The sequence below is a fragment of the Trachemys scripta genome, chromosome 19 (assembly GCF_013100865.1).
Source record: "Trachemys scripta elegans isolate TJP31775 chromosome 19, CAS_Tse_1.0, whole genome shotgun sequence".
Classification (NCBI taxonomy): domain Eukaryota; kingdom Metazoa; phylum Chordata; order Testudines; family Emydidae; genus Trachemys; species Trachemys scripta.
Window position 1 is genome coordinate 20,757,126 of NC_048316.1, and position 24,567 is coordinate 20,781,692.

Genomic DNA, 24,567 nt, shown 5'->3' on the forward strand with positions numbered 1-24,567 from the left:
CTACCCAATTCACGGCCATGAAAAACGCATCACGGCCTGTGAAATCTGGTCTCCCCCTGTGAAATCTGGTCTTTTGTGAGCTTTTACCCTCTACTACACAGATTTCATAGGGGAGACCAGCGTTTCTCAAATTGGGGGTCCTGACCCAAAACTAGGGTTGCCTACCCTCCAGGATTGTCCTGGACTCTCCAGGAATTAATCTTTAATTAAAGATAATGTCATGTGATGAAACCTCCAGGAATTCATCCAACCAAAGCTAGTAACCCTACCCAAAAGGAAGGGTTTTTTTTGGGGGGGGGGGTCGCAAGGTTATTTTAGAGGGGTCACGGTATTGCCACCCTTACTCCTGCGTTACTTTCCGAGCTTGGCAGCCAGAGAGTGGGCGGCTGTTGGCTAGGTACCCAGCTCTGAAGGCAGCGCCCCGCCAGTACCATACCGTGCCACCCTTACTTCTGCGCTGCTGCTGGCGGTGGTTCTTCCTTCAGACTGAGCTCCCGGCCAGCAGCCGCCGCTCTCCAGTTGCCCAGCTCGGAAGGCAGCACCGCCGCCAGCAACAGTGCAGAAGGGTAGCCGTACTAACCCCCCTTACAATAACCTTGTGACCCCCTCACAACTCCTTTTTGGGTCAGGACCTCTACAATTACAACACCATCAAATTTCAGGTTTAAACAGCTGAAATCATGAAATTCACTATTTTTAAAATCCAATGACTGTGAAATTGACCAAGAAGGACCATGAATTTGGTAGGGCCCTACCCATAGTGCCTGGCACTGTTGGTGGGTGCAGGTGGTTAGGAGTCATTTCCCCATACAGAGCACTGCACTGCGGGACCATCAGGGGGACAGAGGCTACAGCTTCCCAGCCGCTTGGGGACAAAGGCTGTGGGACGAACCAGTTCAGCCAGACAGGAGTTACAGGCTTGGTCCAGCTGTCAGAGGGTTGTTTGCTCTGGGACTCCATGGGGCGTGCAGGTGGCACCTGCTCAGAGCCAGCCAGACACTGGCCATTGCAGCCCCGCCCCTCACCTGGTGTGCTGCTGGAGATGGGAGAGCTGGCGGAAGGATTTCTCACAGTAGGAGCAGTGATACGGCTTCACGCCCAGGTGGATGCGCAGGTGCTGGGCCAAGTAGGAGGCGTTGGCGAAGGATTTGGAGCAGTGCGGGCACTTGTGGGGTTTGGCCTCTGTGTGCGACTTGGAGTGGATCTGCATCTCCGACTTGGTGAAGAAGGTCAGGGGGCAGACTTTACACCTGGGGAGGGACAGCGAGAGGGGCCCAGGGGGCATCAGGCAAGGGCATGGCAAGCAGCACACCCCAGCCCAGGCCCCCCGCCAGGCACCTGCACTGCCAGCTCTAGGACAGTGTGCCCTGCGGCATTGCAGGGGCCAGGGGCTGAGAGCAGTGCGGGACATGAGGCTGTTGCAGCCCCAGCCTGCCCCGGGAGTAACTCCGGCCTGGCTGCTACGGGCCAGATCCACCCCACAGGCCTGGCTTCTTACCCAGGACTTGTCCCATTCCCCTCCCTCTGCCCGGCCCGGCGATGGGCACACACTGTTTTGTAGGCTGTGGGGAGCCAGCATGGTTGGGCAGGGCAGCTAGTCTCCGACGGGCCCCACAGCAGGGACATGTCTGCAGAAGCTAGCAATGCAGGGACTGAGCACAGCTTCCGCTCACCAGCACTGGGGACCATCTGACCTTTCAGTCCACACAATTGTCGTCCACAAGACAGGCAACTGTGAGCCCCCCATTCCACCGGTGGAGAAACTGAGGCACGGAAAAGGGAAACGACTTGCCCAAGGTCGCTCAGGGAATCAGTGTCAGAACCAGGAACAGAAGGTACCCAGCCACCCTGATTCCCATCCCCTTCCTAGACCTGGGACTAGAACACAGGAGTCCTGGGTGCCAGTCCTGTGCTCATGCCCCCACACTGGCAGAGAGGGGGTGGTGCACGGAGGGTGGGGCCACACCCCAGCAGAGGCCTGGCCAAATGAAGGCCGTAGGGTGGCACCTGAACAGAAAGGGGCTGTTGCCATGTTCCCATGCCAGGTGCCCTCCTTCAGCAGAGGAAGGGAGCAGCCAGCGGACCAGGCTGGGAGTGCCCAGCTGGGGTGGGGGTAGCCCAACCTGTAGGTTTTGCCCTCTTTAGCCGTCTCGCCCGAGGCCAGGATAGGGTAGGGCACCACGAGGACGGGCGGCCCCGACGGGTTCTCCGCCTTGATCTTCTTCCTCCCTCGCTCTGACTTGGGCGCCCCCAGCAGGCTGTGGCCCTGGATTGTCTTGATGGAGTCCAGGAGCGGGGGGCTGGTGATCCCTGAGATGAGGGTGGGCGAGGAGGCGATGAGTCTGCTCTGACTGGTGGAGGTGGGGGTTGAGGGGGTGCTGGTGCCAGTGCTGGATTCCGAGGTGCTGACTGCGGGGGCACGGGAGGCCAGCCCCAGACCTGAAAGGTAAAGGGGGGGTGGGAAATCACTGGAACGCAGCTGCGCAGGGATGGAGCTCGCCCTTCTCCCCCAGGGGGCAGCTGGCTTTGGGATACTGAGACCCCATCGCAGGAAGCTTCCCAGACAGGCGTGGCTTCCCCAGTACAGCTGATCCCACTTAGGGGACCCTAGCTAGGGGAGGGAGGCTGACCCATTGCCCCCCCCCAAACTCCCAGCGCCTGAGAATAGAGGCAGAGGAGGGGACCCCCTGCAGCTGCAACATGGCACTGAGAGGTTCCACCTCCGTACCCCATCGGCAGAAAGGGCAGCGGGTGAAACAGACCGTCCTGCCAAGGGGGAGAGCATGGCCTAGGAGTGGGGGGCAGCGCCAGCCTCTGCCTAGGGATCCTGCCAGGTAATCTGGGTTCCCTCAAACACACGGGGCCCCCCTCTTCTGGAGTCCTGTCCCCTCCCGCCTGTGCAGAGATGCACACCCCTGTCCCTCTAACCCTTCCCCTCCCAGCCCCACCCGCAGTGCTCCCCACGGTGCTGCTGGGCTGTGGTTACCTGTGACCGTGCTGGTGGCCGGCCGGGCATGCAGGGCCACGTCAGGCTGGGGGACGGCCTGTGGGTGCAGCCCTGGGACCTGCTGCAGTTTGGGGAGGGACATGATGGACTGGCTGCTCTCTGCAGGCGAGGGGGGCACCAGCAGGGGCTGCTGGGAGGACACCGAGGTTGGGGGCAGGTGAGGGGGCCGGATCTTCTCTGCCATCAGCTGCTCCTTGATTTTATTGATCAGAACCAAGTTGTCCAGCTGGGACGAGGAAAGCAAGACGCACACGTCACTGCCAGAGGCACGGGAGCATGGCAGGTACCGGCCCCACGGGGAAGCTGCCAGCCCTGGCACGGCGCAGGTGAGGAGACACTGGCTCCCACCCCCAACTATGCCACTGTTCTGGGGCACGGCCCCTCCCCTGCAAGTCCACGTGTGGAGTGGGGAAGGGTTCTCCCCCCACGGCCCCACCTCTGCGACTGCTTGGAGGAAAGAGGGGCCAGACTCCTGGAGCTGCACGCTTCCCAACATGCAGTGGGGCCCCCAGCACTGGCAGTTCCCATGCCAGCACGTGGCACTGGGATTCCACCCACCCACTAAGCTAGCTGGCACACTGCTCTGCGCTGGGACGCCTGCCAAAGGCTGCCCCTCTCCCAGCCAGCTGCAGCCGGGGTATCTACCATAGACCCTGCAGACGGAGCAGAGGTAATAGCTCATCTAATGCACTCACCTCCCCCCGGCCCTCCAGGAGCTCAGGGCCGGATTGTCCCTTCTCACCTATCCCTGAGCCTCGCAAGGGGGCTCCCTTCCCTGGCATGACGCTCCCCAGCCCAACAGCTCCGTGGGTCCTGAGACGTGGTCTAAGTGTCTGGATCCCGCCTCATCACCACTGGCCACAGGACTTTAGCAACCTTCATTTCTCCCCAGGGGTCAGTCCCCCCCTGGCCATGGCCCTGCCCACTGCTCTTCCCGGGGTCTCGGCTGGCCCTGCCACAGCCCCCAACAGCCACTACCTGGGATCGCGCTGCTCTGCAGCCGGATCTCACCCACGACTGCAAAAAGCTGCCCCTCCTCGCTTCTCTGGCTGCAGGGTAGGGAGGGGGTCTTACCTGGCTGGGCATGGTGGGAGGGGGCGGCCAGAAGTAGGGGTTGTTAAAGCGAGGCTCCGCCATCCTGCAAGGAGGCAAACAGAGAGAGGGTCACAGGGTGGCACTTGCTGCTGGGCTCCGTTACCCCCTCCCCACAGCTCAGTAGGTGCCACACGGCAAGGCCTGGCCAGGCCTGCTGGTCACGCATCCCCCCACCCCCTGCCAGGCCCAGCCTCCTCCCCATGCAGAACAGACTGTTCCAGAGCTGCAACTCTGAGATGACACGGGAGCTTTATCCAGAGCCTGCGCTCCCGGACACCGCTCCGGGCCTGGGACGGACTCCACGGGGCAGGGGCGCATGCAGTGGGTTTATTCAGCGCATCTGTGCATGGTTTATCCTCTTCCGCTCCACACACCAGTCCCATGCCCCGGCCCATCTCCTCAGGCTTAGTGCACCAGTGAAATCAGTGTCAGGGCCTCTGCTTCAGGGCAGCCCCTCTGTCCCCTGTAGGTGACAGTGTGGGGGTCCTGCCCCCGGGTGCCGGGGCTGACAGCAGCAGAAGGCTGCCCCTCCTGCCCCAGGAAGGGCGATGGCCCGTGAGGCAGCCGAGTGCCCCCCACCCCCACCAGCATGGCCCTGGTGTAGTCGCCATCTCGGGCAGCAGGGCTCCCACAGCCAAAAGGATTCCCCCTTCACTCCCTAGAGACCACCCTCTGCTCCCGTCACTGGAGCCGTTCACCTCCGCTCAGGGGCCTGGGAGCCCAGTGACGCTGCCTGGCTGGGGTGAGGCACAACACCCCCAGGCCTGGCAATCAAACCCAGACCCTGATGGAGATGGGGCTGCTAAGGAGCAGCTGCTCCAGGATCCGTTTGGCTGGAAAGATGGTGGCAACAACACAACCATTGAGGGTCGAAGGCAAAGCAAGGCGTCCCCAAGGGCTCAGCGTGGGATGAGGACGGCACCCCTCAGCGCCATGCAGGAAAGCCCTGTGGCTCCAAGATGGAGGGTGCCTTCCCCAGACCATCCCTGCACAGGGAGCGTGGGACCATGGAGGATCACAAAAGACCCAGAAGATAATGAAGCAACAACAGTCCACACCACCTCTTACCCCTTCGTGGCTCAGCAGGAACCCAGTACCCACCAGAACTCAGCAGAGAAGCAGAGACTAGTTAGGGCCCATCTAATCCAGCACTGGGGGAGGAGGGGCAGGCAGAAGCGTCCCCTGCAATCGGCTCCCTGGGCTGTGCCCAATGGAATGGCAGGGCCCTCAGCAAGGAGGTTCCCAGAACATCCCCAGGGAGACGATGCTGCAGCCGAATAGCTCCGACAGCCAGACATGCACAGCCGCTCAACCCACTGAGGAGGAACATGGTCCCTCTCCTTACAGCACAGACCCCTAACGTTCTTCCCACTCCCTCAGCAGGATGGATTTCCATGGGGCTGGCCCTGCGCTTCTCCTCTCTCCCTAGCTGTCTACCCATGGCTAATACAACTAGCCTAGCCCTGAGACTACGCCTCGCCTTGCTGCCTCTCATCCCATTCCTCAGCAGCAACATTCGGGCCCCTAACTCACCTCTGGTCATTGCGACTGTGGGAGCACAAGGGTGTTTTTCTTTAATCCCATCTCTACACTACACTGCTCCCCGATAGGGAATGAGGAGTCAGACAGGTGGGCCTAAGTCCTACCCCCAACTGCCAGCTGGAACAATCATTCCTTCTCCCTCCTTGGGTTTTACACCCACGAACGCCTGTGCAGGGTCACCATGGCCATCTCTCTCCAGGCGATGCTCAGCTGAGTCGTTAAGCAAGAGATCTCAGTGGCTCTCCCTCCTTACCAGGGAGTCCCTCTGGGGATACAGGAAGGAAGGATTTCACAGTCCCAGGCCCCAATGCTATCTACGCTCACCCTCGCACACACAGCACCAAACCCTCACTGACAGCTCTGTTTGCACATGGCCTCTGCTTTTAGGTGCCTTGCCTCCGCGTTGCCAGACATGAGACCCTGCGCCGGATTTCCAGCACTCACAGCTCCCACTGACATCTGAAGATGTGGGTGGTCAGCACACTTGCAAGTCTGGCCATAGGTGTCTCAAGCTGGGACCAGAACTTAAGGCAGGCACCCAAAAATCAGAGGCCACTTGAAAACGTGGTTCTTCATGTCCATATCTGGTAAGGCTGAAGGGCCAGAAAGCTGGAGAATTAAAGCAAATGGCACTGTCTAATTTGCATAGTTGATGAATATGCATTTCTTCATTTACATGCAGACCAGACATTAACTGAGTTATAATTTTTCAGGTTCATAACACACCACCCACTGCCTGTCTGCCCTGAACTAATTCTCTCTCTCCCCCTCTCAGCCGTAAGTTCCTCCCTGCAAGGAGGCAGCCATGGGCGTGACCTGATACCTGCACGGAGGCGGCTGTGGGCCCAAGTGGCACCTGGACACCTTGTGGCAACTGAAGTTGGATTAAAAAATGACACGAGTAAATAAATAAAATCTGTGCTGTCTGATAAGATGTTAATGTTGCCAACAATTATGCAAGCAACAGGATTTTGGCCCCTGCTATAGATATTTGATGAGATAACTGGCTCTGTGGATGAGGGGAAAATTGTAGTGTAGCCATGCCCTAACTCTGCAGGGCAGACAACCCCTACGTGGCAAAGTGGAGGAGACTTGGCTGTGTTACTGATTCTGTTCCTAGCTCTGCCTGTAGGACTCTGTGCAAGTTCTTACACTAGGTCTTAACAGTTCACTTGCATGATCTACCATTGAGTTAATGTGGCACAAGTTAACCTAGGTCAAGGGAGAGCGGCCATGCTGTGAAGTCACACACAGGTGGCCCAGAGTGATTGGATTAGCAGCAGTGTGATTGTGTTCACAGCTGAGGAGTTGTGCTAACTCGAGCGACAGCCCGGACCCCGATGGGCCAGCCAACTGGAATTAAAAGTGCCGTCATACTCACGAGGGGGTTTTGTGTGTGAACGGGACTCAGGGGCAGAAGGGGAGTGAAAATGAGCCCTCGTGCTCAGTTCTCTGTGGACATGTCTACACTACAGGGCCTATGTCAGCATGGCCCCTGGTATGTCAACAGAAGGAGCTTTTCTGCCCGGTAGTAACGCTATCTCCCTGAATGACGGGGTGACCGAAGCACTTTTTTCTGTTGGCTTAGCTGCATCTGCACTGCGGGCTTTGCCAGCATGTTCACCTAGGGCTATGAATAGCCAACGGAGCTCTGCTAGCCCAACTTTTTAGTGTCAACCTGGCCTGTAAAATGGGTGAATGTTGGTTACCCCCAAGGTAACAGTAGGAGAGTTGGGTTCAGAATAAGGGTGAGGAAAGGGCATAGAAATAGCATTAGCAGGCAGCGGAGGAGCTGGGGCTAGAACTCATGGGCTCTAAGCTTGTATTTTAGTGGCCCTCTCCTGGGCACGGCACGTAAGCCTTTCACTCACTGTACTTTGCTTCCCTGAAATCATGTGAAAGCCAGGATTTCTCATGTCCTCACAGGAATCATAGAATCTCAGGGTTGGAAGAGACCTCAGGAGGTCATCTAGTCCAGCCCCCTGCTCAAAGCAGGATCAATCCCCAACTAAATCATCCCAGCCAGGGCTTTGTCAGGCCAGGCCTTAAAAACCTCTAAGGAAAGAGATTCCACCACCTCCCTAGGTAACCCATTCCAGTGCTTCACCACCCTCCTAGTGAAATAGTGTTTCCTAATATCCAACCTAGACCTCCCCCACTGCAACTTGAGACCATTACTCCTTGTTCTGTCATCTGCTACCACTATGAACAGCCGAGCTCCATCCTCTCTGGAATCCCCCTTCAGGTAGTTGAAGGCTGCTATCAAATCCCTCCTCACTCTTCTCTTCTGCAGGCTAAATAAGCCCAGTTCCCTCAGCCTCTCCTCATAAGTCATGGGCCCCAGCTCCCTAATCATTTTCGTTGCCCTCCACTGGACTCTCTCCAATTTGTCCACATCCCTTCTGTTGTGGGGGTGCTCAAAACTGGACGCAGATGTGGCCTCACCAGTGCCGAATAGAGGGGAATAATCACTTCCCTCCATCTGCTGGCAATGCTCCTACTAATGCAGCCCAATATGCCATTAGCCTTCTTGGCAACAAGGGCACACTACTGACTCATATCCAGCTTCTCGTCCACTGTAATCCCAAAGTCCTTTTCTGCCGAACGGACGCTTAGCCAGTCAGTCCCCAGCCTGTAGTGGTGCATGGGATTCTTCCATCCTAAGTGCAGGACTCTGCACTTGTCCTTGTTGAACCTCATGAGGTTTCTTTTGGCCCAATCCTCCAATTTGTCTAGGTCACTCTGGACCCTAACCCTACCTTCCAGCGTATCTACCTCTCCCCCCAGCTTAGTGTCAGCCGCGAACTTGCTGAGGGTGCAATTCATCCCATCATCCAGATCATTAATGAAGATATTGAACAAAACCGGCCCCAGGACTGACCCTTGGGGCACTCCGCTTGCTACCGGCTGCCAACTAGACATTGAGTCGTTGATCACTACTCGTTGAGCCTGAAGATCTAGCCAGCTTTCTATCCACCTTATAGTCCATTCATGCAGCCCATACTTCTTTAACTTGCCGGCAAGAATACTGTGGGAGACCGCATCAAAAGCTTTGCTAAAGGGGTTGTCTGCCCTGCAGAGTTAGGGCACGTCTACACTACAATTTTAAGTCTACCTACATTAGGTGATGTCCACACTACCCTTTTTCTGTTAGTGATTCCGTTGACTGAAGAGGGGCCGTGTGGGAGGCTGAGAGCCAAGGCTCTCAGCTCTGCGCAGCTCCATGCCAGGAGCCCAGCTGCCCCCGGGCTTCTTGCCCTCCACCCCCAGCTTGTAGCAGGGGCATCGTGAAATTAACAAGCCAGCCAACAGCTGATGTAAGGAACGCAGTGTCTCACCCTAACTACACCAACATAAGCCCTACACCTCTCGCGGCGGAGGAGTTATGTCGGTGTAGTAGAGCACTTACATCAGCAGGAGAACGGCTGTAGTGTAGACACTGACATAGTTAGGGCAGTGCAGACCAAGCCTTAGCCTGGCTTCTTACCAGGGTGCTTGCCTGCCCCCCTGTGCCCTATCCCCCCTTAAATCCCTCTGGCCTGAGTGTGGCACTGTTTTCACCCCAGGCGAGCTGGCCCAGCTTGGGGGAAGGGTTAGAACGCTAACACTGGTAAACTGCCCACCTTGCGATGAGGATGCTACGCAGGTCCTGCCAGTCCTCTAATGCCTTCTCACGTGCCAGGACAGAGAAGTTCTCCCACAACTCACTGGGGAAGAATCACAGAGTGACTCAGGTCGCTGCAGCACAAAGAACCATGCGGCTGTGCCCCCGATGTCCTAGTGACACATACAGGGGTGTGCAGCACCCGTGAGGACATGGTAAGCCAGGTAAGGTGTTGCAGCGCAGCTGTTCACACCTGGGCTAGGCTAACCCAAGTGCCAATCATATGGAATAACTGCAGTGAAGACAGACCCACAGACTGTTAGAAGAACATGGCAAATTAGAGGCTTCTAAAACCCACAGTAACAAAGGGCAGCTCCGTGTTACACTCTAGCCACTTGTCCACGTAGATGTTTGTGACTCTGATACTACCTCCCTGCTAGCTTCAGTGGTACAGCCCCTGTGTTTGCACTCAGCGCTCCTAACCCGACTGGGGAGCGTTGTGACATTTGGCTGTGCCGTCTGGAATCACTAAACCGCTGTCTGCTCCCAGAGCCAGGAATCCTGCTGCCCGGGTGAGCCGTTGCCGGTGGGTGACACGTGTGTGAGCTGGCAAGGGGAATAACACACCTTCCCGAGCAGTTACTCCTAGAGCTAAGTGCAAACAGGTCTGTGCTGTGGATCTGAATAGTGGGAGTTTAAACCAGAGGTGGGCAAACTATGGCCCGCAGACCACATCCAGCCCACGGGACCGTCCTGCCCGAGCTCCTGGCCCGGGAGGCTCACCCCCATCCCCTGCAGCCTCAGCTAGCTCGCTCCGGCGCAATGCTCTGGGCAGCGGGGCTGTGAGCTCCTGGGGCAGCGCAGCTGCAGAGCCCGGCCTGACCCGGTCTCTGTGCTGTGTGGTGGCGGTGGCAGCGTGGCTGGCTCCAGCCGGGCGGCGCGGCTGTAGCGCCGCCAACCACCGGTGCTCCAGGCAGCACGGTAAGGGGGCAGGGAGCGAGGGGGTTGGATAGGGGCAGGGGTGTGGATAGGGGTCGGGGCGGTCAGAGGGGAAAAAGGGGGTTGAATGGGGGGCAGGGGTCCCGGAGGGCAGTCAGGAAGGAGGGGGGGTTGGATGGGGCAGCAGGGGGAAGTCAGGGGCAGGGGCTCCGGGGGCGGTCAGGGGACAAGGAGTGGGGATGTGTGGATGCGGCAGGGGTCCCACAGGGACTGTCAGGGAACAGGGGGGGTTGGATGGGGCAGGAGTCCTGGGGAGGGCAAACAGGAGCTGGGCCACGACCTCCTCCCCTAACCAGCCCTCCATACAATTTATGAAAACCAATGTGGCCCTCAGGCCAAAAAGTTTGCCCACCTCTGGTTTAAACCCTGTTGATGACCCACTATGGAGGAGAAAAAAATATATTTACCTGGGAAGCTGGCTTAGCTGTGGGAAGGATTTTATATGGCAAAGCACTGCTTTTAGCAGTGAATTGGGATGGTCTATTAAAAGGTGTTTCACTATTGCATTTGTTTGGTATCAGTGGGAGCTGTCCCTTTCAGAACCAGCTGGAGACAGAGCAGAGAGTGCAGGAGATGTTTCCTGTGCCCAGAGAGGAGCAGACCCTGCCTGTGACAGAACCACTAAGGGCAGAACCTGATTTAATACCTTCATCTTCCCACCAAGCAGCCTCGTTCCCCAAGGTGTAACGTGGGTGCTTATGGGCATTGGATCCCTCAGGGCACTGAGAACCCTGGGCCTGTACGTCACCAGTGTAAACCCAGCCCAGCTTCCCAGGCTGGGCCCAGCTAACAGCTGTTTGGGGAGGATCTGTTCCAGCTCCCACATCCCAAACTCACCATCATGCTTTGCACTAGACTGCAAGCTCTTCGGGGCAGGGTCTGTCTCCTATAAGGTGGCCACTCACGCATTCCCAGAGACTCCGGTATCTCTGGGAATGGTGTGAGCCTGCCCCTGCCAAGACCCCACCCCCACTTGGATGACTTCAGACGCACAGTGCATGTGAGGTCACACTATGTGTGTGGGGGGGGTGGAAATGGCGCCCTCCTCCAGTGGGATCTCGCACACAGGCCATATGGAAGGGAGGGGACATTTTTCACTACTCCGCTCCCGCCAGAGTGACCATGTGTGCGAGGTCCCGCCAGCTGGGGCGGAGTGGCGCGCTCTTTAAAATGGCATCCCCTGTCTGACACCGCTCAACCTCAGGTCCGATTCTGTGCGAGTGCCGGACACTGCAAAAGCAGGACTGCCCAAGAGGCTTGCCTGGTATCTTCCTGCGTGTCTGTGCAGTGCCTAGCACAACGGGCCCAGTCTCAACAGGGGCCGCATGGGAGTGCCTCAATTACTATGAACATAAGAGAGTTGGCAGCTCTGGCCCCATGGCACACACCCTGGGGGGAGCTCAGACACAGACCAAAACACATGATTTAATCTTACATTCGGGCCCAGTTCATGACATGTAACTGCAGGAGGCGGCAATATGGGGCTCCTACATAGCATATATATGGGGAGAGTTAAATATCTTGTGGGGCTTCTAACTCCCTTCTGCCTAAGGAGCAGGATGTGAACCCAGGGCTCCCAACCTAGCTAAAATCCCTCCCTGTGGTCTCCAGGGCATTTGCCTTCCCCTTGTGACTGTTTTGTGCTGTGTGTCCTGCTCAGAGTCAAACCACCCCCTTTGCCTTGTACCCACACCTCTTCCAGCTGCCCCATTTCCTGAGCTGCAGGGACCCGCTCCCGCCACTGGGTCCGCCCGCCGCATTCCCACCAGCACTCTGGATCTTCCCGCTGAAGGGACCACGCTGCAGCTGCTGTCTCTACCCCGCTTTTATTTACAGCTCTCTCAAACCCAGTCTCCATTGCATTAGGCTCCCTGTTGGGGAAACCAAGCAGCTGCCTTTCCTTAAAAAACAAAACATGAGAGGCAGTTACTCGGTGCCTGGGAGAGCATGCCAGAATCAGGCGCATCCCTGGAAATTGGGCAATCTCACACGTCTGCATGTCACCCACTGACACTCCCAGAGAGTCACATTTTAGCTCCACCCACAAATAATTCTCTCTCTAAGCCCCACCCTGAAGGGATGGCCTCAGCAAGCCGGAGGAAAGAGCAGCAGCCTTTAAACTGGTCGCTGGAGTAAAATGCAGTGTTACTGCAAGTAAACTACATAGGAGAGTAGCTAAGAATCCTGCCTAGCAACCTAAAGGGAAGCTGAGGTCCTATCCCGGACCTAAAATCCCAGGACACGGAACAATGACAGCTTGTTCTAAGAACGGGGATCACTTCATAACTTTCCAAGCAGTTAATACCGATGTTCCAGCTGGGGTAGGATTAAAACCATAAACTTAGGGCTTGTCTACACTTAAAATACTACAGTGGTGCCTCTGTAGTGCTTCGGTGTAGACACACCTCCCCGAGAGGCGGGATTCACCCTCAGCCTATTGCTGGCTACATGAGGTCTTAGGTTGGCTTAACTGAGCCGCTCGGAGGGGGATTTTTCACATCCTTGCCTGACGTAGTTAAACGTAGCTAATTTTCTAGTGTAGACCGGGCCTCAGTTTCAAGGCTGTTGGCTGCAAATTCCCCAGTATCACATATGGGTTGAACGTGACATGATAAGACAGAGGAATCAGCAACACTGGTGATCCATCCACCGTAAAAAAATAATAATATTTATTTATTTATTTATTCCCCTGAATGCAAAGATAAAAAATGAGCTTTGTAAAATGCTTGGGGTTGTAGAAAATCCAAATAACCTACATCTCAGATTAATTCTAGGGCTGTAACTGAAAAGCCAAATATAAGTGCAGATATGCACTGAGCCATATGATTTAAATAAAGACATAAATGGAAACATAATCCACTGAAAACTGGTCAAGGAGCAGCAGCTAAACTCTCTCAAGAAAAAACCCAACATTCTCAGTATTAGATGCAGGACATGCATTTTGGCAAGAGGAGTCAGATGAATCAAGCACTAAGCTAGTGACTTTTAATATGTCATTTGGATATCAGAAGGTGAAGTGAATTCCCCCTGTAGGTATTAGTTCTGCTCCTGTGGTATTTCAAAGAGTTACTGCTCAGACTTTTCAAAGGTGCTCAAGTTATAAAGTGAATAATGTTTTCATTTGGGCTGGGCAACGAAAGACTTGGGCAAGTTTGGCAGACAGCGAGGGAGAGACACCAAAACTCAAAAACCCTTTCAAAGGCCAAAACCCAAAGTCCAACTGAAATTTACCTTAATGGCGGATCCAGATAAACTAGAAGCCACATCTGAAATGCTTTGTCTCACACTGTAAAGTGGAGGATGATAAATTATTTGGAAACATTCATTCCAAATCTATCATTGGCTAATAAAAAACATTGTAAAGGAAGCTCAGAAAAGTGGCAATAACAAATGACCTGATTTAAACAGCAGTTTAAAGCCCCAGTTCTGTGAAGCTCTTAAACATGGGCTTAACCTTATTAAGCACATGAGCAGTCTCACTGAAGTCAATAGGACAATTCACATGGGTAACAGATAAACGTATGCACAACCCTTTCCAGGATCAAGGCCTGCATCACGGATTACGAATCTGCTAGTTTTAAAAGAGGGTTTAATTAAGCCAGTTGCAGCTGCCACTTCTGCCAGACTGAGTGCAGCCCCCTTATAACAGAACAGTAGCCACTTGCATTTATACTGAGACCCCTAAACGAAGGAGAAGGAAATTGTCCAGATTGAAAAGGAGAGGTTGAGTATTGTGACTGGCTGTTTGAAATTCATACGCAGACAGGATGGATTAGATTAGCTGCATCAGAAAGAAAAGAATACTGTAGAATCGATCACAAGCCATCACAAAGTTTCTTTTGCACTACCTACAATCCACAGCGTGGTGAAGCTTCAAAGACGTGACCTCCATGTGGAATATAAATCAGTCAAGAACTGGATTCCCTTATTAGGGAAGTAAATAGATCAACATCACCTGATGCCAAGACTGATGAACGTGAAAGTCAAGAAGGGAGGCATTTCACATTAAAACAGAGTGAACGTGAATCACCAGTTTGACAAGGAAAGGCCAGTAGCTAAGACCTGAAACTGAAACCACACTGGCCAGTTAGGGAAGGCCAGGAAAAAGATTTGACTGTCAGAAACTCTGAGAAAAGATGCTCAGCAACAAAACAAAAACATTGCCGTCATTGAGGTATCGAGAAATGCAAGCGAAGGCCAGGAGAGATTTTGTTCTTGCCTGAAACAATTGCTCAAATAGGAGACATGCCTGCTCGCTGTAATGCATGTAATCATTTCCCAAGAGCAAAACCAAAATGAGGCAACCCGGGATCAAAACGTGCCAAAGAGACTGGAGCAAAAGCTGGGGAGAGATTTATTTCAGGTTGGCAAAGAAACCCATTTATTCATTACTAGCAAATTCATGGAGACGTCAAACAATCAGATACAAGCAGCACTCAGTGCTTACCCAGATCCCATCCCAATCAGCAAGACCTGAAATTACCAAAGCCCCTAATTACTGACCCAGCTCTCACACGCAGAATCTCAGGAATTTGCCCTGACCGGCCATCACCTCCTTGCCAGTGTATCCCAGGGTAACGGGACAGCCAAGAGACTTACCCGGACAGTGAAAATCTCCCTCAAAGAAACTAACCGAGACAGAGGTCTGTGTCCAGCCCTGCTGGAACTCAGAAATATCCAGAGAGAAGGATCTGTTTTCCCAGCACACCTGCTACCAGCCAGACAAAGTTTTGCCTCCCATAAGACTGCAGTTGCTCAAAGCTACAAAAAGAACAGACTAGACAAATACACACTGGAAGGAAAGCAAGAGAGACAGAAACTCGCCTAGGACACACACACAAAGCCACTGTCCACGCTGCCGTCTGGACATGCCATCTACCTGGGAACAGCAGGAAGGCAGCAAAAACTGTTACCCCACAGCAGAGACACAATTGCAAGCTGTTGGAAACAGACCGTCTATCTGGGCTGGAGAAAGAGAGATTTGCCTGAAATACCCGAGATGTGCCAGATACCTGCTGACACAGGAGAAAAAGGTGATAACTGGATTCCTCAAGGAACACAGGATACAAGAGGTTCTGTATCAGCAACCACAGGAGCACACGAAGTACCGGTATCCAGGGCCATCCCTAGAGATTGTGGTGCCCCACGCAGCCCCCTTGCAGGGGGGCCGCCCCGGGGCCTCCAAGGGGGAGGGGCTGCACCCAAGGGCTTTGGAAGGCAGGAGCAGCCAGTGCAGGAAGGCATCAGGGGTCCGACCCGCCCCTGTACTCACAGGGCGGCGGGAAGAGGAGTGACCCAGCCCCAGCCTGCTCCCTTCTGCTCCCCTGGCTCTCAGGCTTGGAGGAAGGGGGAGAACCGCCCCCCAGCACTCCCCGGCCGGGAGCCAGCATAGCGTAGTGGGCTGGGGCCGAGTCACTCCACTTCCTGCCACCCTGTGAGTGCAGGGCGGGCCCAACCCTGACCCCTGCTGCAGTCCCCCGGGACACATGGATCAGGGGACAGGGTTTGGGGGGGGGGGAAGGGATGGAGTGGGGGCAAAGCAGGGGCAGGAAGAGACAGGGTGTGGGCGGAGCAGGGGCGGGGGCTGAGGGGAAGGGGTTGGGCAGGGGCGGAGGCAGCTTTCCTAGGCCCTGCTGTGCGCAGCTCACGAGGGGAATCGTGCTGGCCGCTGGAACTGGATGCAGCTGTGTAGGGCACCGGGAAATTTGGGGCAATTTGGTGCCCCAAATTTCCTGGTGCCCTGAGCAGCTGCGTAGTTTGCGTATGGGTAGGGACGGCCCTACCGGTATCACCAGGGTTATCACGTGCAAATTATCCAGACTCTCAGGGAGTGCCTTGCTGAAGCCTCACTATTAAAGGGGGCACTCTCAGAAACTGGGTTTGAAAAAAACTACTACTACTATCTAGTGAACAGCTTCTCACCTGCATCTCTCAGAGCGCTTTCCAAAGGGGGTCAGTGTGCCCATCACCACCATGCAGGTGCGGACACTGGCGTACAGAGAGAGAAATTGACTTGCCCCAGGTCACCCAGTAAATCAGTGGCAGAGCCAGGAACAGAACCCAAGTCTCTCAAGTCACAATCCTGGGCGTTAGCCACTAAACCATACTGCCTCTCCAGTACAAAAAAAAAAATCATAGTTGACATTGGGCAGCTATCCAACCGACAGGCTGGATTTCCCCCCAACATTTGCCCCTTGGGTGGAAATCATACCTCCCACCCCAGACACTAGGGCCATTAGCCTGTGACTTGGGCACTCCAATCCCGCTATGGCTATTTATTGCCAATGGGATGTTAAAAATGTAGATAAGAGAAGCATCCCCGGTGGAAATGACAGTGCGTCACTCCAGCCAATTAAGACGTCTGCCCCCTCTCCCTGAGTGATCTCATCCACTCCCATGGCCAATCAGGATGTCTGCCCCTCTCCCTGAGTGATCTCATCCACTCACATGGTTTCATTTACCATCCTTACACTGATGACTCAACAGCTGCCTTCCCGTTCCTGACTTGTCTCCACCCTCCAGGCCCCGGCTCTCTGACATCTCCAGGATGTCTGGCTGTTACGCTCAACTTAACATGCCCCAAACTAATCTCTCAGCCCAGCCTCTCCATCACCGTTCAAACCCCACCATCCTCCCTGTAGCCTGGGAGGCATCTTCCCTCTCCTGACACATCCAAGCTGTGTCCAAGTCCTGCTGTTTCCTGCTGCTCAGCATCTCGGAGATCCATGCTTTCCCACCCAGGCAGCCAAACTCTAGTCTGAGGCCTCGCGGACACCTGGCCTGGTCTCCAGGCCATAAAAAATGCTGCTGATAAAATAACCCTCTTTGCCCATCACACCGCCCATGTCACCCCTTCTGTGAACCCTTCCACTGTGCAGAAAATTCAGGTTTCTTGCCATCAGCATCACGGCCCTGCCTAACTCTGCTCTGGTCTCTTATCTGCCCCCTCCCACTCCCCCTAGCGATGCCAGCCTTGAGCACAGTCTCTCGGCTTCTCCAACCATCTGTTTCCTCCCACACTTCCCTTATGCCAGAAGTGCCACCCCTGATCCATACCACTGTTACCCTCCCCCAAACCCACAGTAACACTGGCCAGCTTGCAGGGCAGCTGGGAAGAGCAGAAATTAGCTACTTAGCAATAGAAGGAGAGAAAGTGCTTTCAAATGATTCAGCCCCATCAGGCAATGCACAGAGCTTATCCATGGGACTTATCACTGTCCTCTGTGCTTCCCTCCTACTGTCTATTACACTCACTTATTGAGTCCTGGTTTGAATTAGATTATGTGCCTTCAGGGCACTTCATCTGCTTTTGTACCGACGCTGCATAATGGGCTTTTGGGCGCTGTGCAATGCAAACAGAAGTGACTGGCCCAAGGCCCACACTGAGTCAGTGGCAGAGGCAGAATTAGCATACAGGCACTCCTGGCTCCCAGCCTGGAGAGCTGCAAAGGAGATACCTCCCGTGACATCAAAGGGTGTTCAAATGCTAGGGAGGCCTGGATCTAAGACACTTTCCAGTGGGTCAGTCCCAAGGAAGGAAGGTGCCCTAACTTTGCCCAGCTGGGGACCAACTCTGCATCTTTCCCGGACTCAGTATGCTGCACCCAGCTGGCACAGAACAGATTTCCAGCTGCCCTCATCTGTAGCACAAACGCGCACGCCAGAGGAACTGGATCCCAGCATGTAGCACGACATGGCTGTGAGCTGTGGGCAGACGAAGGTGGCTGCAAACTGCTCTGTACAGCTCCAAGGATCTCAGTCTCGGAGCCGCACTTAGCGATCCCTGTTCTGTTAGACATTTGCTGCCCTGGCACGGGAGCGTGGCTCTGCGCTGAACTCCGGGGGGAGTGGAGGAACACAATGATTTTCCAGTAATGGCTCAGTAATAAGCATTCGTTTTCCCCGATGGCCCCTGCATCCTCACTCTAAATCCCAGTCATCAGAGCAACTGTGGCTCTCAACACAGCCCCCTCCAGTCCCATTAACAACTCCCCAGCTCCCACCCATCTGCTGCGCGACTCTCGCATCCCGTCCGCAAGACATCCTGGCGGGCGATGGGGAAGGCTGCGGAGATGCTTTTACTGATTAGCAGCTCAGCTGAGGGCACTGCTGAACCTCACGCCAGCAGCCCTGAGCGGGCAAACACGGCTCCTGGGGACAGAGCAGGCACTGGGAGCAGGAAGGGGGAGAGGAACTGGCTGGGGGCTATGACGACGAGCCCCTTCGGATTCCATTCCTACAGCACCCTGCTGCCTGTAAAGGTGTTTAGACTCAGCTGCTATTACAACAATGCAGCTCTACAGCCACTGACCCGAGTGGCTGGCTTGTGTTTCCTGCGGCCCGGGGGACCGGAGTCTCCATGGCAATGCACTGGCGCTGGCCAGACACCGCAGCACCGGGAACACATCTACACAGTCTCAGTGCAGCCAAGCAGAATTCCACTCCCGCTCCGGGCTGGAACAGGGGTTTTCCCCACCATCAGCAAGGACGTCAAAGTAGATTTTGCTCCTGGGCTAGTGAAAGGTCATGGCAGCTCTGCAAGGCTGCCTGGTACTTTGCTCCTCCCAAGGACTGAATTAAGTCTCCCAATAAACCCTTAGAAGGCGAGGATAGGACCACAGGAACTGCCCGAATGGCTCCAACTGGGGCCCATCTAGCCCAGTATCCAATCTGTGACAGTGCCCACTTCCAGGTGCTTCACAGGAAGGTGTAACCCCACAGGAGCAGATGTGGGATAATCTGCCCCCACTTAACTCTCATCCTGATCTCTAATATTAGAGGTTGGCTTAACCCCTAAAGCATGAGGGTTAATATCTCTTCCACAATTGTTGTTGTTAATTATGACAACTCAAGATGTTCTTGTCATCCATATAAATGCCCAATCCCTTGTTTGAATCTTGTTATGTTCCTGGCTTTTATTTAGTATTACTCTCCTCATTTAAGATGGGGAAACTGAGGCACAGAACAGGGCAGTGACTTGCCCTAAGTCACACAGTGAGTCAGTAGCAAAGTTAGGAACAGAACCCAGGAGCCCCGATTCCCAGTCAGGATGAAATATTATAAATACAGAACAGCGACTATCGACAATACAACAGAATTTCAAAACAAAAGTTACCAAAAAAAAAAAAAAAAAACCCCCTCCCCCCCAAAGTAAGTGTGAAAATAAACATCCCAGAAGAGCCAGATCCTGGGAGGTGCTGAGCCCCACAGCCCTCCCCACAGGTGTGCAATACCTGGGTCCTAGCCTGTACCACACTAGCCTCAGCTCCCGCAGCCACCTGACTCAAGGCCCAGGCCAGCAGCGGCGGCTGCAGATCTGCTGAGTCACCTCCTCTGTTCCCAGAGTCCCGATTTATTGCTGGGAACAGATTTGTTCCTATGCACGTCTACTGGCTGCTCTATTCTTACACTGCGCTCCCCGCCGTCGCGTCTCAGTGCCAGCGCTAGGGAGAGGAGCCAGCTCTCGGATTTTCCCTCCTGCTTCTCCCCAAGCCAGACACATGAGCCGGGAAGGTGAAAAGCCCAACGCAAACCAGGACAGGAGAGAAAGAATCAACCCCTGAAATTCAGCAGCAGCTCAGGTGCCCGAAAGTGCGGCAAATCCAGCCTGACTCCACCCCTTCCTACCTCTCCAGTCTCCGAATGAGGAGGCTCCCTTGCCCCCCATCCTCCTCACTCCCTCCTGCATCCCCCCCATCCTCCTCAAAGGGGGGCCCCTCATATTTTGTAATTAGAAGCAGATCCCTGGCTGGGCCTTTAGCTAGAGCAGACCCCTTTCAGGAGCACAAGGGAGCTTTGAAGTATCCCCACCAACCCAGCCGGGATAGGAATGCCCTGGGAGGTGAGCCCTTTCTATTGGGGGTCAGTGGAGGAGGGCACCCCCAAGAGGGGTGACGGATTCTTCCTAAAAGTGGGAGGGTGCGGCCATGAGGCCCTGCCCCCTCCATGGCCCCATACTGTCCCTCCTCCCTCTCCTCTCCCCCCACCCCCAAGGTCCTGCACCCTGGCCAAGCCAAAAGCCAGAGCTGGGGGGGGGGGGGGCCCGAGAGCAGTCCCTGGCCCGTGTTCCCCACCCCAGGCCTCCATCTAGGGCAGGTGCAGGGCCTGCAGCTCTCTACAGCTGTCTGGGCTCCCTGGGCCAGGCTCCAGCTTCCATCCTGGCTGGGGGGCAGGGCCTTGGAGGGGGGAGGAGGGGGAGAGGAAAGGCAGGGGGCCAGGCCCGTGGTGAAAAGTGGAAGAGCCATGGCCCCTTGGCCCCCTCGTTCCAGCACCCCTGGCCCCCAAATCAAAGAAACATAAAAGGAGACTCTCGAGAGAAGGACGCAGTCTCCCCGGCCGGCCATGCCAGGGTGAGGGCGAGGGTGGAAGGCAGACAACTGAACCGTGGTGTGCCTCCCCCAGCCCAGACCTACATGCTGCTGCTGCTACAAGCGCTCAGGTTAGCAGGGATCCAGCCTGCTCCCCCCAAACCAACAGGCATTTCCCCCGAGATTCCCCGGGACCAGGATCCAGTCACTGTCAGCAAACAGGGCCTGCAGGGCACGAGCTACTTGTACCCGAAGGGCCGGGATCCCATCCACTCCCCAGCCGGTGGCCAAGACAGGTTGTTCACCAACTGCAGGGAGCCAAGGCTGGAGCGACAGCCTCCGTGCACCACCTCCCCCAAATGCTGCACAGCTCGTCCGGCTGTGGCTTCACCCGCTTCCTCCAGCCACAGAAAGTGACCCACGGGCGCCCCAGCACCCACGTTTGGGCAGCAGGCGGCACCCGTCACGTGGAGAAGGAGGGAGAGAGTAAATACTGCACGTAAAGGGGAGAACGAACGAATGGATGGATGGATGCACTGAATCAACACGACAAGACTGCATCAGGTGAGGAGGAGGAGGAGAAAGAACGGAAGCAGTACAAAGCCCTAGTGAGACGCAGGGCACTCTTTTTAGGGGGTCACCAAATGGAGATCTGGGGGACATACTATCTGCTTTAATGATGGTTTCTCACACAAGCAGAGTGAAAGTGTCCCCCAGCTTGGGCCAGGGAGCGGGGGACATCCCCAACCCCCTAGATCTAACTGCCCCCCTTCAGCTGCTGGAGCTCCCCATTGAAGCCCAGCAAGTGGAAGGCCTATAGCACGGGAAGCTGAAGTGCCCCGGGTCCCTCCTCAGCCCAGGCCGCAGGTTCTGGAAAACAGGAAGTCAGGGCTATGATTAGAAAAGGTTCTTGGAACCAGCCCAGGCTAACAGGGCTGGACAGCAGCTCCTCTCCCCCGAGGAGCAGGTGACGGAGCCACACGCCTCTCCTTGTGGCACAAAGCAGCCCCGCACTGCCCCTCACCCAAAGCCAGCCCTCTCCCCTATCCTGCTGCCCAGCCCAGCTTCACGGCTGCTCTGCCCTGTTATTTCTACCATGCTGTGAACATGGTTTTACCCATTCCTCTCCAACACGACTGAAAACACAGACTGGTCGTGCGGGGTTTTACTCCTGCTCCTGAGCTGTGCTACAGACGTGGGCTGGCAAAGTTGCAAGGCTCCTGCATGGCTGATGCAAGGATCACCGGCGAACATGCAAAGGCATCTTTAGCATGTTCATTGCATGTAACACACATCTGTGCATTGGCCAAACTATCTCACACAGCAAAACCGCCAACCGCCTCTTGGGGCGCACACACCAGCCCTATTTAAAGGGCAACTGTCAGGTCAAGTTTAGCCCCATAATTTAAGCTTGGTACGAACAAGGTGCTAAGGAATCCAAGCCCTAGAGAAACAGCTCTGCAAAATGGAACAGAAATTCCAATGGACGCAGAGAAAGCTCATCCTACAGCGCTTTCAACCCAAGCATTGCTGCAGGCTGCTAGCACAGGAAAGCCACAAAGCAAAATCAACTAAACACTGACACTGAAACCAAAGTGACGGAGACCCCTCCGTTTTCACTAACCCCCCTCCCCGAGGAGGCACGGGAACTCACAGACTGAAAACTACCCGAGGAGGGAAATCCCGGCCCATTGAATTTAATGGGAGTTTTGCCGTCACTTCAATGGAGCCCAGATTTTACCCTGGACGTTTACATAAGTCTTGCAGGTTTGAGAATCTGAAATGCCATCAGCTCAGGGCAGGGAGGGGGCGTCCCCCAAGATCCTGTCTGCATGACAACTATAGCCAAAGCAGGGGGATCTGGTTACAACACAGATACAATTAGTGTAGACGGACCCTAACCACGTCACTGTAACTGGGCTAACACGTTGGGCTGGTTCTGGGTGTCCATCTCCTCTGTCCCATCAGAAAGCTCCTCTCCCTCTATAGTTCCAGTGTTCTCAGCCCCGTAGCGTGGGGCGCCTCCGAAGCACTAACCCCGCTGGGAGGCAGGGAAGGGTTATCACAGCTTTACAGCTGGAGAGAAGGCACAAAGTGGATTAAGTGACTTGTCCAAGGTCACACAGGAAACTTGTGGCTGATCCAGAAACTGAGCTCAGGGGTCCTGAGTGCCAGGCCAGTGCTGTAACCACTAGGCAATCCGTCCCGTCCCCATCCCCCCCAGTTTTTATACCTAGCATGAGTCCTGCTCCTAGGCCAGCAAGTCACAATGGAGTTTAATGGTAAATCCCTCCTGAGAGCTCCCCAGCCCTGGCAGGTCCATGAGGGACAAAGCCAGAGTTTGAGCCACAGCCTAAAAGTCCCCTGCGGAGTCTCAGGACATAGGAATCCCAGCGCAAGGAAAGTTCACTCTGAAAATGAAAAGTGGCCGCTGGGCAGCTCCCTCCCTCCCCCCTCTGGCTCAGGACGTCTGGGCTTGGGCTGGCACCAGCCCCACGGCGCTGGTAGGAAGTGTCGCCCCATGAGTGAGTCCCCTGCCCCGTCCTCTGATGGGCATCCAGGCCCAGCCCTGGAGAGTCTGCCACGAGGCTGGGCCGAGCTCGGAGCCTGGCGCTCACAGGCCCTGTCCTGCGGGAACCGAGCTCAGCCCAGGCCTCTCGCTCTTTATCCACATGGGAAGTGAGGAGACACGGTCCCCACCCCCTCCGCCGCCCAGTGCAGGACCTGCAGGGAACCCGGGGAGAGGGAGGTGGGCCTCCATGGCCCGGGCAGTCCTCACCCCCAGTCCCTGGGCAGTGCAGCGAGCCATTCCCAGAGCCAATGCCATGGCCAGCTGCTCCGCACCCGCCGCTGGGCGAGGGCCAGCTGGGGCCCCAGCTCCCCCGGGAAAGGAACCATGTTCCAAGCAGGACGGGAAGAGCTTCTCAAGCTCCCTTCACCCTGGGTGTCGCCCCACATCCTGTCCCCCGGGTTCTCACCATGCCCCCTGCTCCTCTCCCTTTGCACTGCTCTGCACCATGTGCTCCTCCCCACACTGCCCTGCACCCCCTCTCCCCACTGTGCTCCTCCACCACTGCCCTGAACCCCCCGTACTCCTCCGCCCCACTGCCCTGCACCCCCCACTGCCCTGCACCCCCTCTCCCCACTGTGCTCTTCCCCCCACTGCCCTGCACCCCCGACCGTACTCCTCTGCCCCACTGCCCTGCACCCCCTCTCCCCACTGTGCTCCTCCCCCCACTCCTCTGCCCCACTGCCCTGCACCCCCGACCGTACTCCTCCACCCCACTGCCCTGCACCCCCTCTCCCCACTATGCTCCTCCCCCACTACCCTGCACCCCCTCTCCCTATTGTGTTCCTCCACCACTGCCCCACACCCCCTCTCCCCACTGTGCTCCTCCCCCACTACCCTGCACCCCCCACTGTCCTGCACCCCCTCTCCCCACTGTACTCCTCTGCTCCACTGCCCTGCACCCCCTCTCCCCACTGTGCTCATCCACCACTGCCCCACACCCCCCGTACTCCTCCACCCCATTGCCCTGCACCCCCTCTCCCCACTGTGCTCCTGCCCCTCTGCCCCACACCCCCCACTGCCCTGCACCCCTTCTCCCCACTGTGCTCCTCCCCCCACGGCCCTGCACTCCCCACTGTGCTCCTCCCCCCACTGCCCTGCACTCCCCACTGTGCTCCTCCCCCCACTGCCATGCACCCCCTCCCTCCACTCTACTTTCCCCCTCCCCACTGCTACAAGCCCCTTCAGCTTGAGGTGTCTTCGAGCCACAGCCTGGCGCCTTCAGCACAAGGCCATCCTTCCTAGCGCTCTGCCAAGGTGCAGAGGAGAGCTCGAGCGTTAGGATTTCACCCCCCACTCTCCAAGACAAGGATCCACATAAAGGAAACGGATCGGTGCTGCCAGGCCAGGCCGGCTCTGCAATGAACATCACAACATGATGTTCTCAGGAAGTGTCTCAGGAAGCCAGGGACGCCCTCTCTAAGTCCCTGATTCAAAGCCAGCC

General features: G+C 56.0%; 1 protein-coding gene across 12 annotated transcripts in view; it reads right to left on the reverse strand.

Moving 5' to 3' along the window:
- Nucleotides 1–24,567, reverse strand: part of ZNF362 (zinc finger protein 362) — a 49,224-nt gene that overhangs the window by 7,199 nt on the left and 17,458 nt on the right. For all 12 annotated transcript variants that reach the window (XM_034753158.1, XM_034753164.1, XM_034753162.1 and 9 more), the window contains 4 exons: nt 4,082–4,145; nt 2,987–3,233; nt 2,124–2,439; nt 1,026–1,250 (listed from right to left, as the gene is read on the reverse strand). In XM_034753158.1, the coding sequence (XP_034609049.1) occupies nt 1,026–1,250; nt 2,124–2,439; nt 2,987–3,233; nt 4,082–4,145 (852 nt within the window). The remainder of the gene's footprint in view (nt 1–1,025; nt 1,251–2,123; nt 2,440–2,986; nt 3,234–4,081; nt 4,146–24,567) is intronic.